Source organism: Protopterus annectens, chromosome 12.part0 (genome assembly GCF_019279795.1).
Source record: "Protopterus annectens isolate FY-2018-M chromosome 12.part0, PAN1.0, whole genome shotgun sequence".
In the NCBI taxonomy this organism is placed as follows: domain Eukaryota; kingdom Metazoa; phylum Chordata; order Ceratodontiformes; family Protopteridae; genus Protopterus; species Protopterus annectens.
Window position 1 is genome coordinate 260,070,919 of NC_056746.1, and position 13,973 is coordinate 260,084,891.

At 40.2% G+C, this 13,973-nt stretch overlaps 1 protein-coding gene across 1 annotated transcript in view; it reads right to left on the reverse strand.

Annotated features, from left to right (window-relative positions):
* The window catches only part of LOC122816492 (dynein axonemal assembly factor 8-like), a 3,534,829-nt gene that overhangs the window by 2,486,586 nt on the left and 1,034,270 nt on the right, over nt 1-13,973 (reverse strand). The window contains exon 8 of the mRNA XM_044089323.1: nt 7,047-7,430. Within this exon, the coding sequence (XP_043945258.1) occupies nt 7,047-7,430 (384 nt within the window). The remainder of the gene's footprint in view (nt 1-7,046; nt 7,431-13,973) is intronic.

Sequence of the window (13,973 nt, forward strand, 5' to 3'; positions counted from 1 at the left end):
TTCCTGGGTCTATTAAGTGGAGTAGAGGACCAAGGAGGAGCTGGAAAAAAACCCCATGAGGAGGTTTCAATGCCACCAAAGCATTAAACAAACCTTGAGTGAAGGCTTGCCACTCACTCTGTGGATCCCTAGGGGCAGGAGAAACATGTTTATTGTTTTGTTTTTTCTTTAATGGGATGTCTGCCTTGTAAAAGCTGGAAAGCTCTGACCCAGCACGGCATTTAATACCAGCAGTAGGAACTTCTTCTTTCACTAAAAAATCTGAGAAACACCCCTAGGCCACTTGGAGATGATCAACCATGGTTCCCCTAGAACGCCCGAAACAGACATCTGCAAAGCCTGCTCGGGCATGCTTAAAGCCGGATTTTCTCTGGCCTCCAACCCGGTTGTTGCAAAAAATCTGACAACAAAGCCAGGCAAACCTTTGGGCACCCACTCACCACAGGAGAAACGTCTGGTGGAGGTTGGACAGTAAAAGATTCCAGCCGAAGCTTCTTAGTCTTCTTCCTTGACAGCTGTCCCTCCAAAGTATCTTTCGCGAGAAGTTTAAGTCACTGATTCTCAAGATAAAGAGCCAAAGAAAAGTTTTTGATACAAAAGCCTGACAGATAGAACAGGACCTATTGTCGTGCGATGCGCCAAGGCAAAACAAACACGGTTCGTGGAGGTCTTTATGGGTAATCTGTCTCCCACACTGGCATTTACCCTTCTGGGATTAAATGAACCCCACAAGCAACCAAAAAGACAAGTAAAAAATAAACCTCAATGGGGATTTGCAAAGACTCCGAAACCAGCAACGGAATGTAGTAATTCAGACCAATGATCAAGAGATAGGTATGTCAGATGTCATCTTTATGTCCTACATTACGCAAGGTGGATATGTGTGATGTATGGCGTACCTTAAAGCAAGCTAATGTTGGTATACTGGCTGGGTATTGGGCTGCCCTTGCCCTAGGAAGGGAATCCCAAATGTAAAGAATACTACAACACTGATATGGAAGATCATCACAAGCTCTCAAAGGCTCAGCTGTAGATCTGGATTGGACTATAGACAAAGCTAATAGTGGGACACGCAATGGAGGCAATTTTTTTAAGCAAGGGCTGCAACACTAGTCCTGAGACTGGCACAGAGACCTTCATGGACATAATCATTAATGGCAAATATGCTCCAGAACAAGGGCCAATGAGGAAGCAGTCACCAAAGATGGGAGGACAGCACTATTCCTGTTTGGCCCTGAAGGGACAAGATGATACCCAATAGCTTTAGGCAGCCAATCAATTTCAAGAAACAATGACATGTGGCAAGAAATGGAATGGAGAGACCTGCCATAAGGGAAAGTCTTGGGAAGATGCACCTTAAAAAGGGATAACCAACACACTTTCCTTCCTAACATATTTAATTCTGAAAGACTTAGGAGGACAGTCCTCCACCATATGAATAGTTAATCTGGATACACCAATACTGAAGAGAGACTCCCTTTCTATCCTTCTGAAGGCCTTAGGGGGAAAGGAGACAACTCCCTAGGAATATAAACCATTTTAGGTGGTCTTATTCTCTGTTTTAGTGTAAGACGTCTTACCTAAAGACTCTTTAGAAACCCAGGAAATGAACAGCTCCAAAACATCTTTAGGCAACAACCCTTTTTTTTTAAATTAGACTGTTCTTGACCAGTTAAGATTCCTCTTCTAAAATGTTTTTCAAATTTCATGGTCAGTTTTCAGGTGCTGAGAACTCAGGTAGACAGCATACTACAAGTGGCACAAGTTTAAGCATCAACTACCAAATCTCCATTGCTATCACAGATTCCTAAATCAAGGGCAATACTAGAGCAAAAGGGTAACCAAAATCTACAGGGATGACTGCTTATTTGTGGACAGAAATTTGAAATATCAGTGCAGAAAAAGTAAAAAAAAGTGACTATCTCATCAACAGACAGGGAAATGATTACCAAAGGTCAAACTACAGCAAATCCCACACAAAATATGAATCTCAAGAGATAAACTATATCAGAAATGTCCAAAAACCTCAAAGTACGATGTCCTTTTTATCATGTGAATCCAAGAGTAGCAAATAACGTGGAAGAAACAGCGACACACACAGGGTGGTGGGTTTGGTATAATGGTTTAGATTATCTTTAAATTATCTGTTCAGCAACATGACAAAACAAAATCTTCTGCCCACAACGATAGGAACTACGACAAGACCAATGAAAAAACAGCTTTCAATGTAAACAACAGTGTAAACAATTATGGACATTTTAGTGGCAACACAGTACAAAGGGATGTTTACAGAGAGAGTGATGTTTTTTTAGAGCAACCCCAACTAAGGAGATCAGAGAGAATAAGAGACAGGTTCCAAGGGGACAAAACACAATACTCGAATCAAGGAAGGAAAACACATTTCAGGACAAACTCCCATTATTACTAGATGGTTCGATTTGTAACAATTTACTCGAAATATCAAAGGAACTAACTTATACTGACGTCACTACAGAATATGGCACTGAAAATGGGACTGGCAACAATTCCAACCTATTAGGTACTGATTTTGAAGATGATATGACCAATAACGAATGACGAGAACCTCACAGTCCTTAGTGTCATTGATCCAACAACTTTTAACTCTGAAAAAGTGAATCCAGATGTTTGTGATGTAATTAATAGTGGTGGTTTTAACATTTATAACTATAGTGAATTGTACTTGAACCAAAGTCATATTTCTTTATTCAAAAGGGGTTTCACATTTGTCCCACACTTTAAAAGTGACATAGGCAAAATTCTTATTAATTTGAAATTGTACGTGAGATTACTCAATCTAAAAATGTTTTTTGCTAAAGAAAAGACACTTGAGGAGATTAAAGTTGAGACCAGAGCCATCACACTTAAAAGATCCAGTACATTCATACCTCCCAGCAATTCAATTATTCAGGTTTATGAATCTTTATGTGAGTCACAAATACGGAGGGAGTTAAAGAAAAAACAAGTGTTAAAGGATAATTTAACTGACACCGAGAGACTTTGTATTTCTGAGCTTTGTACCAACAATAAATACAGAATCATGAAGCCGGATAAGGGAGGTGGAGTAGTCATCATGCCAAAAATAGACTACATCAACAAAATGGTAACTATGTTAGAAAATGAAGAAACATACAATAAAGTTTCTAAGTATGAGGTACAAAGAGCATACACAAAAATTGACTGGATACTATATGATTATTTGATGGAGAGCATGATTAACACACAAGAATATGAATTTTTAGTTGTTGAGCATCCGATCACTCCAACCATATTCGGCATACCTAAAGTACACAAAAGTATTCAAGACCCACCCCTCAGACCAATTGTTTCTGCTAAAAATTCTAAACTTGAAACAATAGCTAAATTTGTAGATGTACATTGTAAGGGTATTAGCACAAGTTTTTCACATATAATTAAAGACTCTTGGCATTGTTTAGAAAAATTGAGAGAATTTAATGAAAATTACAAAGGAGAGAAGTATTTTATGTTAACAATAGATGTTATTAATTTGTTCAGTATTATACCACACAAAGAAGGACTTTTGTATTTTGAAAAAAATTTGGATAAATACAGTGGTTATCACATTGTTAAACGTAAACTATTAGTTGATTTTATGGAAATGATACTGAACAATAATTATGTCATCTTGGAAGGGGAACATTACAAACAATGTACAGGAGTGGCAATGGGGGCTAGATGCGCCCCCACTTATGCTAACTTAGTTTTAGCACATTGGGAGACTGAAGAAGTTTTTGCATCAATGTATTGGGAGAATATTATTTTTTATGTAAGATTCCTGGATGATATTCTGATCTTCTGGAAAGGGGAAGAAGGTGAAATAAAAGAATTCATACATTATTTAAATAACAGTACTAGCTTTTTAAAGTTTACATTTCAAATATACTATGAACAGTGTGATTACTTAGACATAAGAATGTACAATAAAAATGGTAAGATTGAATCCAATATTTTTCGCAAAAAAACTTACTCAAATAGTTACTTACATTATGATAGCAACCATCCCCACTTCCAAAAGAGAAATTTGGTGAAAGGTCAACTGGTTAGACTCTCACGTATCATCAGTGACGATCAGAATTTCTTACAGGAGAGTAAATATTTGCAGGATATGTTTGCTGAAAGAGGCTATCCACAAAACCTTTTAGATTCTCTAAGTAAGGAAGTATCAAGGGATAGGGACACAAAATACAAACCTATAATTTTTAGTGGAGAAACTACAAGGTCAAAAGAACAAGATTTGACAAGCAAAAAGGATTCATTTATTATACCTTACAATGCTAATTCCAAGGCAATAATAACGATTCTAAATGATACTTGGAATTGCGTAATAAACAACAGCAGAGAACTTAAAGAAACCCTAGGTACATACCCGAGAATTACATATAGTAGGGGCACCAACTTGAAAGAGATTTTTGAAAGTAAGACACAAGGATACAAAACATCAAAAATGAAAAAGTGTGGATTTTGTAAAAGTTGTAAGTACATAAATGATGGACCTTACTGTACAGTACATAACTATGGCAAAACACTACAATGCCCTGGACTATGTAATTGCAATACGAAATGGGTTATTTACCTAGCTAGTTGCACTTCATGCCCAGCATACTACGTAGGGAAGACTAAAAGAAAATTAAAGGAGAGAATCATGGAACATGTAAGAGACATTAAACATAAAAAAGAAACTAATGCTCTTTACATGCACAGTACTACATGTAGTAATTTCAAAAGATTCATCTTTTTTATTATAGATAGAATATATAACCCTTGGGAAAAGGAAGGGGACTTGGATAACCTGCTCTTAACAAAAGAATGTTTGTGGCAACTTCGTTTCAGTGCTGGTACAACACCAGGTCTGAATGGGCACATTAGCATTGCAAGTATTCTCAAACAGAAATCCATTTGTGTTTAATTTGAGTTTCATCACAATTTTACAACAATTTTACAAAATTATGTTTTGGGCATCATTACTGAGTTCATATAGTATGAATCAATTTTAACTATTTAATCATTTAATCATTCAATTCACTATATTTACTAATTTCAATATTAACTATTATTCATATACGATAGATTTTAACATACATACTAATTGACACCTTTGTAATATATGTTTTTTTATGAGTATACACACATATTTACCAATATGAATATTCAAGAATGGTTTTTTTAAAACAATAAAAGATTATTTTATATAATATATTATATTTATTTATTTATTTATATACTCAACTAACATATATATTACACACATAGTCCTTGTTATTTTTATAATTATTTTTATAGGTTATGCCCTCACAAATGCTTAACAAATGCTTATCAAATAACAAACTTTATAAATTTTAACAACATCAGCACCCTCACAGAATTTTTAAAGCATATTCATGTATGTACCATCTACTAATATTTTTAGTATGTGTATTTTTATTTATCTTAGATTTTCATATAACACACAATATGATATAACAACAACAAAGTGTTCAACAAACTATTTAGTACTGTGGACCTTAGGTTATTTTGTAAAGGAAAGAACATTTTTATTGATAATTTGTTTCAAATGGCCGTTTAATTAATTTAATTAATCTATTAACAATTTACTAACAATTCACTAAGTTAGTATATAAGGCTGGTGCAGAGAACTGTTCAATGTACTCTGAAGAAACCCGCAGGTAGTCGAGCGGGTGAAAGCGCTCAGTATTTTCGTTAAATTTGTGGATTTTAAACTGTTTTTTATTTTTATTTTTGCGTTGTTAACTGTGTGAGCAATAAACTTTTCTGGTTGTCCAGGATATCGCCTTGTCTTACTGGTATCCACGCAGCTTCCATTCTTCACATAATGGTTTAGATCTTTGCCTCACAGACATAAGGTAGAGAGAGTTTCATTCTGACCTTGGGTTATTAACTAGGCTTAAAATGGCCCTTCAAGGCAGTTAGCTTAGTATTCACCTATAAACCTATATGGGTAAAGAGTAAGAAATGAAGCATAGAAAAGTTTTACCTTTACTAAGCAGAATGAAAGCTATTATATTCCTTTCAGTTGAGAAGGATGTTTTAGGCTATGTCACAACTCAAGTTTGAGTGTGGGTAATGCAGAATTTACCTAAAGTGGATTTTGTTACTGCAACTAGGTTTTGCCCTTGCAATCAATTATACCAGCTATGTGTAAATCCTTCAGTACTTGCATTACTCACAGCAAAAAGTGAGTTATTGCCAAAGTAGCTTACAAAAATCTCTAGTGCTACTACATGACTGGGACATCAAGCATGAAAGACAAGAGATGAAGAAACTCACACAAATTTCATAGGTTCATAGGTTGATACTAAGCTATCTGCCCTAGGGCATTTATAAGCCTAGCCAGAGTGTGTTTGGGCTTTTGCCACCCTTTTAGATTAGTTGACTGTGCCTCTGTATAGTAGGTCACAGAAGGTAGCCCTTTTAAGGTTAGTTTACTGTACCTCTGTTAAGCAGGGACACAGAAGAGATCTCAGGGGTAAACTTACGATCGCCCATCCATTCGTCAAGATTTCTCTTGAAGAGGGTCAGTGAGGGGCTCTACCTAACATGGATTGGGATTTTGTTACAGAGTGAGGGGAGCCTCTGGGATATGAATCTGTCCCTCCAGCATGTCCTATTTATTTCTGTGCTGGGGTTCAAGTCCCTGGAGTGTGTAGCTCTAAGGGATTTGGATTTCCTGAGGTGAAGCATGTCCATTAATTCTGGGTTGGACATGGCCTTATACGTCAGACACAGATCGCCTCTGAGTAGGTAGAGACTGATGATTTCTGGAGTCACCTTTCCATCAAGAACCAGAAGACTAAAACAGCATTTATCTAAAACTGAGGTTTGCATAAAATGTATGTATCTTTTTTTTTCAAACACCTTTACTGAATTATCACTTGTGACACAGGCAAACTTAAATTCATATAAAAGTAATCAAATTATATTAACATAATAAACACAATACTTCATGCATAATGTACATATCTCAAGATGAAAATGTTTTCCCACTCTACCTGCTATGAGCCAAGACTGTGCAACAGGCAGCATCATGTTTTAAGGTTGAGAGCTTGGGCATGCATGGCTTGAAATCTTCAGTGGGTGTGCCACCTCTGCCATTTTCTTTTAGAGAGTCTTGCACTCTCTTCTCTTTCTTCTGATTAGTAATAGCAGAGTTTGTAGTGCTTATATTATTTTTTATACAGGCTACACCATTAGCTTTGTTTACTTCACCCCTTATTCTACATCTTCTTCTCAAAACTTTCAGTGCATTTCCTCCAGTGCCATCAGTTGCTTCAACACTATGGCTAGGAGACTCCAGAGCTCTGCTGACCTGTAGATTGGAAACTGCAGCTGTTTTACGACGCTGGCACAACAGTATGCTTTTACATGTCCCTGACCTGAAAATATAAACAGTACAAGTCTCAATAAATATGGACTGTACACATTACCATGCAAAGCTCTCACTTAACATTTTCATCTATTAAATATTAAACTACTACAAGATGTGCTACCAGATTTACAGTCAAGATTTACCTAGCAAAGAAAGTTTCCTATCTTTAACATTTGAAAATATTTTTACTGAAGAACTGCACAGGCTTGCCATACTTTCTTTATCGGTTAGCTGCAACACACACAGTGTTAAGCTCCACATATATGTAAGTGATGCATCTCAGGATATATGGCAACTCTTGAGCCATGCCTAACAGAGTGTTTTGCTTCTGGCGTTTCAAACCTTCAAGTTCTATGAACAACACTTTGTGAAAAGCACATCAGTTTAAAGGGAACCAAAACATAATTTCTATGGCACTAAAACAATCTTCTTTCCTTTATAACACTTCAATATAAATAACATTTTAAACTGTCCTGTTCATAGGTTGATACTAGGCTATCTGCCCTAGGGCAGTTATAAGCCTAGCTAGAGTGTGTTTGGCTTTCGCCACCCTTTTAGATTAGTTGACTGTGCCTCTGTATAGTAGGTCACAGAAGATAGCCCTTTTAAGGTTAGTTTACTGTGCCTCTGTCTAGTAGGGACACAGAAGAGATCCCAGGGGTAAACCTACGATCTCCCATCCATTCGTCAAGATTTCTCTTGAAGAGGGTCATTGAGGGGCTCTGCCTAACATGGATTGGGATTTTGTTCCAGAGTGAGGGGAGCCTCTGGGATATGAATCTGTCCCTCCAGCATGTCCTATTTATTTCTGTGCTGAGGTTTAAGACCCTGGAGCGTGTAGCTCTAAGGGATTTGGATTTCCAGAGGTGGAGCATGTCCATTAATTCTGGTTTGGACATGGCTTTATACGTCAGGCACAGATCGCCTCTGAGTAGGCGGTAAGCAACTGAGTAGAGCTGGAGTTTCATTAGCCTAACTGCGTAGGGCATCTGTTTGAGTCCCTTGATCCTCTTGGTGAGGTACTTTTGGGGTCTTTCCAGTTGCTGCAGGTGTCAGGTAAGGTACATCCCAAATGGGGCATTGTATTCAATTATGGGACTGATGAGTGATGAGTAGAGGGGCACAATGACCTCTCTTGATCTAGATGTGAACCCTTTCATGATAAGGTGGTCTATATAGAAGGTCTTTCTAACCACTTTGGCAACATGATTGTCCAAGGAGAGATTGCCATCTACTTGGGTCCCCAAATCCCTAATTACTTCTTCCATACTTAATGGATTACCACCTATGTGGTAATTTGTGGGCACTTTGTTTTTCCCAAAGGGGATGACTATGCACTTTTTGGCATTTAGCTTTAGGCCATGGCTCTGGCACCAGTTATCCGTCTCTGTGAGACCCTTTTGGAGGATGCTTGTGTCAGTCGGCGAGTCAATTATGGCACCCAGTTTGCAGTCATCTGTGAACTTGGTCAGCCATAGTCCTCCCGTGTTAGCCTGTACCTCAGAGAAATATATACCGAACAAGAGAGGTCCCAGGACTGAGCCTTGTGGGATGCCACTTGTAACTGGTTTAGAGTCTGACATAGCACCTGCAATTCTGACCATGTGGGTTCTATCCCTGAGCCAGTTTGCAACCCATCTTGTGACATAGGGGTTGATACTTAAGCTGGTGAGCTTATTTATGATGCCAGAGTGGGGTATTGTGTCAAAGGCTTTTGCGAGGTCCAGGTAGGCTGTGTGGACTACCTTCCCTTCATCTATGGCCTTGGTGACTGTTTCAAAGAAGTTGACCAGGTTCAAGAGGCAAGATCTGCCCTTAAAGCCGAATTGGGTAGGATCCAGTGTTTGGAGGTTCCCAATGTCTTTGTTTATGAGTTCCATGATGATACGCTCCATAGCTTTGCAGACCAGGTTAGTCAGGCTTATAGAGCGATAGTTTCCGGGGTCCTTTGTGGAGTGGGACCACTGTTGCTGTACGCCATACCTTGGGTACATATCCTGTAGTAAGGCTGAGATTGAACAGTGACTTTATGTGAGGGTTCAGTTCTTCTTGGAGCTCATGTATGACGCAGCCCGGGACACTGTCCGGTCCCATTGATGCTGTGTTTTTTGCTTTGGAGAGGGCAGCTCTCACCTGTGCATCTGTGATGTCAGGGAGGCTACACACTGTTGGGATAGACATTTGCTCTTTTTGGGGGGGAAGGGGGGAGAAGTTTGCACTGAACCTGTCTGCCAGGATGCTGGTAATGACTGTGGGTTCAGTGTATTTTTTGTCAATTTGCACTAACTCAGAGCATATCTGGTAGTTGCCACCCAGGTTCTTGACATAACTAAAGAAGGCCTTGTGATTATCTTTAGCGTCTTGTGCAATTTTTCTTTCGAAGCTGGCCTTAGATAATTTTATGAGGGATTGTAGTTTCTGCTAGTACTGATCAGAGATGCCTTCCTTTTTTGGGATTTTGCTCTATCATGCAGTAGCTTCCTCCTTCTTTTGTATAGCTTATTTATGGCCGGGGTCCACCAGACAGGTCTCCTGCCATTGGAGGAGTGAGTCTTGGTTTTATTTGGGATAGCACGATCCATGCATTCCTGTAGGTGTCCATAGAATGCGTTTGTAAAGGATTCTGTGGTTTGGGCCATATTTTCCACTGGCCCGGGGGCTCTGAAGGATTCCACCTCAGTTTTGAGAAGTGTGAAGTTTGCTTTTGAGAAGTTCTTCAACGTGGTTTCCTTGGCTGGGGGTGGGGACGGGATATGGATGTCCAGTGAGATTAATTTATGGTCAGATCTTACCAATGAGGGGTATACCTCTGGTATGGAACAGAGTCCCCATGTTGGTGATGATCAGGTCCAATATGTTTTCCCCTCTTGTGGGAGTGGTGACCAGTTGTTCCATAGGATTTGAGTTTATAAATTCTAGGAAGCGTTGGGCGAGGGTGTTGGGGCTTGAGTAGTGCTCCCAGTTTATGTTTGGGTAGTTGAAGTCACCCAATATGATGGTGTTTGGAGAGACCTTCATATTCTCCACTGTTCTCAGGAAAGCTGAGTGGGGTTCCTGAGTTTGGGAGGGTGGTCTGTAGCAGGCTACAAACTGAAAGGCAGTTTTGCCCACTGTTAGTTGCACATGGATGGTCTCCGATGCTTTGTGCAGTGCCACTAACCTGGAGGTGTGGGTATCTTTGATGAATATGGATACTCCCCCTCCTTTTGTGGTTCGGTCTGAGTTTTGGGGCCAAAAAGCATGGTATGAGGTATAACCTGGTAGTGCTAGGGTGCTCTCGGGAGCCTTGAACCAGGTTTCTGTTACTGCACAGATATCGATATTCTCCATACTGAGGAGAGCCTCGAGTGCGTGCATCTTGAGGTTTAGACTTCTGGCGTTGAGCAGCATTACCCTTAGTTTCTTTTTCCTTGTGTTGTCTATGGAGGTGGGTTTGTCTTTTGAGCCTTGCCTAAAAAAGGCACTATGGGGTTGGCAAGAGCCTTAGCCAATATTCGAAAGCCCAGGGGTGACAGGTGCAAGCCGTCCCTAGCGAAGCAACGTGGCTTGTCGAGCATGTCATCCCAGGCTGACAGACACTGGATCCCCTTTGAATGACACCAATACTTTAGCCAATTGTTAAAATTGATCAGTTTGTCTTTATACTGTGGCATCATTCTTGGTGAGGGTAAGATGCTACTCAAGGTCAGGGTCATACCGGCCTGGGCTACATGATCAGAGAGCTCCTATATGTCTCTTTTCATGTAGTCCAGGGAGGTACGTCTCAGGTCATTCACACCAGCATTGACAATGACAGAGCCATATTTGTAATTGCCTTGGAGTGACCTGAATGCTTGTGTTATGTGGCGGATCCTGGCACCCGACAGGCAGCTTACAGTGACCTTCTCCTTGTTCAGCCTGGTGAGTAGGACGTCAGTGTGTCTGACAATAGAGTCACCTATTACAAGTGTATTAGGTGTGTTGTTTAGCCTTAAGGGTTGTGACTGTGTGGCACACTGACTTTGTGAACTATGTGATACGTGGGTATTGTCGTGGGGTAGCGGTTGCTTGGATGTCTGCTTTGGAGGTCTCTGCTGCTTGGGAAGATTTTTATTTGGAGCCTCCGAGTATGTTTTTGTGTGTTTATGTGTTTGGTTTGCTGTTGCGATAGGTCTATGTGAGACTGGATTTGTGGTGTGTGTGTGGTTACCTCCTCCGCCTGACTGCGCCAGTACTGGGTGATGATTATTACATTTACGCCCAGTACTTTGTAGGTGTACACTGGGCCAACGACCACTGCGACAGTTATAAGGCTAGCCAAGCACCTCAAATGTAACCTGCACATTTATGTGCCGTAAATATTATTTTAAGGGGTATGTGTTAAGTTACAGCAAGATTTATAGGCTGTGTCCATTAAGGACAGAGGTGCTAGATCCAACACGTACTTCCCATTTCCCATTCACTTGAAAAGGGTCAGGGAAAAGTTGTGCTTCACATGGATGGGAAGCCTGTTCCAGGGAATGGGAATTCTGTGAGATGCAGACCTGTCCCTCCAACAGCTCCTATTTATATTGCAAGCAAAGTTAAAATCCCTAGATCAAGTAATTCTGATCCTATTAGTTTTGTAGTGGGATTCAAGGATGCCTTGTATGCCAGGCACAGAGCGCCTCTCAACAGTCTGCATGCCTTTGAAGCAATCTGCAAAGCACATGCAGTTTACACCTTGTATTCTTTTTATGAGGAACATTTGTGGACGTTCAGGTTGTTACATGTACCTGGTCAGGCACTAATCAAAGGGAGCAGTGTACTCCATGATGGCCCTGAAGAGGGACAAATACAGAGAAATTAGGACTTCCTTGGACCAAGATGCCATGCCCTTGTTTACAATTTTAAAAGCATAGAAGGATTTTCCTTACTACCCTGAACACACGTTTGGTGAAAACTACTACCTACATATGTACCAGATCCCTGACAACGGTGCATTATTTTATGAAGTAACTTCCTACAGTGACTGACCTTCCAAAGAGTAGCTTCATGCATTTCTTGGCACCGAGTTTTAAGCCGTGGCTTTGGCACCAGTCATTTGACTGTGCTAGTCCTCCTTGTAGGATGTTAGTGTTCAGAGGTGAGTCTACAACTGCTCTTACTTTGCAATTGCCTGCAAATTTTGTCAGCCAGAGGTCCCTAACGTTGGCTCAGAAGTAGATGCCAAAAAGCAGTGGACTAGGCACAGAGCCCTTAAGGACTCCCTCTGCTACAGAATAGCCTCTTAGCAAAGGTGATCACCCCTTATTCTAACCTCCTTGGTCCCATCTATCTGAGAACTGTCTCCTTGGTTTTAACATTTTGTACTGATGAAGGGTTTTATCCAAAAGCTTTATCATTAAAGCCATGACGTTGTAACTGCACGTTTGTCTCTTTTTGACCTTCTCAAGTCCACCAGTTTGAGTAGGTATGATCTGCCCTTGATAAAACCAAAATAGGTTATATCCAGCATTTGGAGGGTTTTTTATGTCCTTATTAATCGCTTCATTATAATTCTTTCCATGGCTTTGCATATCAGACTAGTCTTATGGGTGTCTAGTTCCTGAGGTCAACTGATGGCACGTCCTTGTGCAAAGGGATTCTGGTTAAACAGATTCCAGTGGTACTGACAGGTCTTGTTTCAGATTATGTAGGAGGTATCCTGGGATATTATCAGGGCTTAGTGATAGTGTGTTTTCAGCCTTAGAAAGCCACGTCTAGGACCTGTTCCATAATGATGGTATTTCCAAGAGAACAGTCAGGGAAGAGCGGGGGAAAAACTGGAGCTGAATTTATCAGCCAACATATTTGCTATGTCCTCTGGCTCCATTTAGAATCAGTTCTGCACATTGATGTGCACTTCCTTTGAGGTTTCACATACAGCTAAAGAAAACACTGTGGTTATCCTTAGTCTGGGAGGTTAGTTCTTTGTTTACATTTATGAGGGTGTTTTTATCATACTAGGTATAGTTCTAATCCTGGCTATGACTATTTTCTTTTGTTGAAAAGGCATGCTCGGATTCCGTCAGGGTGGTTTGTTTTGAATTAGTTCCTGGCTTATTTCTGATAGGCATTTATTGGGTCTCTGTAAACATTTCCACATAGGTTTCTGTGCTCGGGGGGGGGGGGGGGGTACCAGCTATCACTTAGCAGTACGAAGTTTGCCTTAGAACAGTTCCTATATGTTACTAGGTTAGTTAGGGTCAATGAAATGATTTTTATTACAAAGACAGCTTTGTGGTCTGACCTTACTAGAGAGAGCACAAAACTGTTTGGTTGGGAGGGGGGACACAGCATTCTCACATCTTTGTAAGTACGAGGTCAAGTACCTTTGCACCCCTAGTGGACATGTGGACTATCTGCTCCAAGGCACTTGTGTTTACAGAGTCCACGAATCCCTGAGCCTATAAGTAGTTGAATTTGCCCTCTTGAAGGACCTGGTCACGAATACCCATTACCAGTACTCTATACTATGGTATGCAGAACATTTCTCCTCCTTACATGCTTCATCCTTACTGGCAACACCTGGATTAGCTCTAGAAACAGA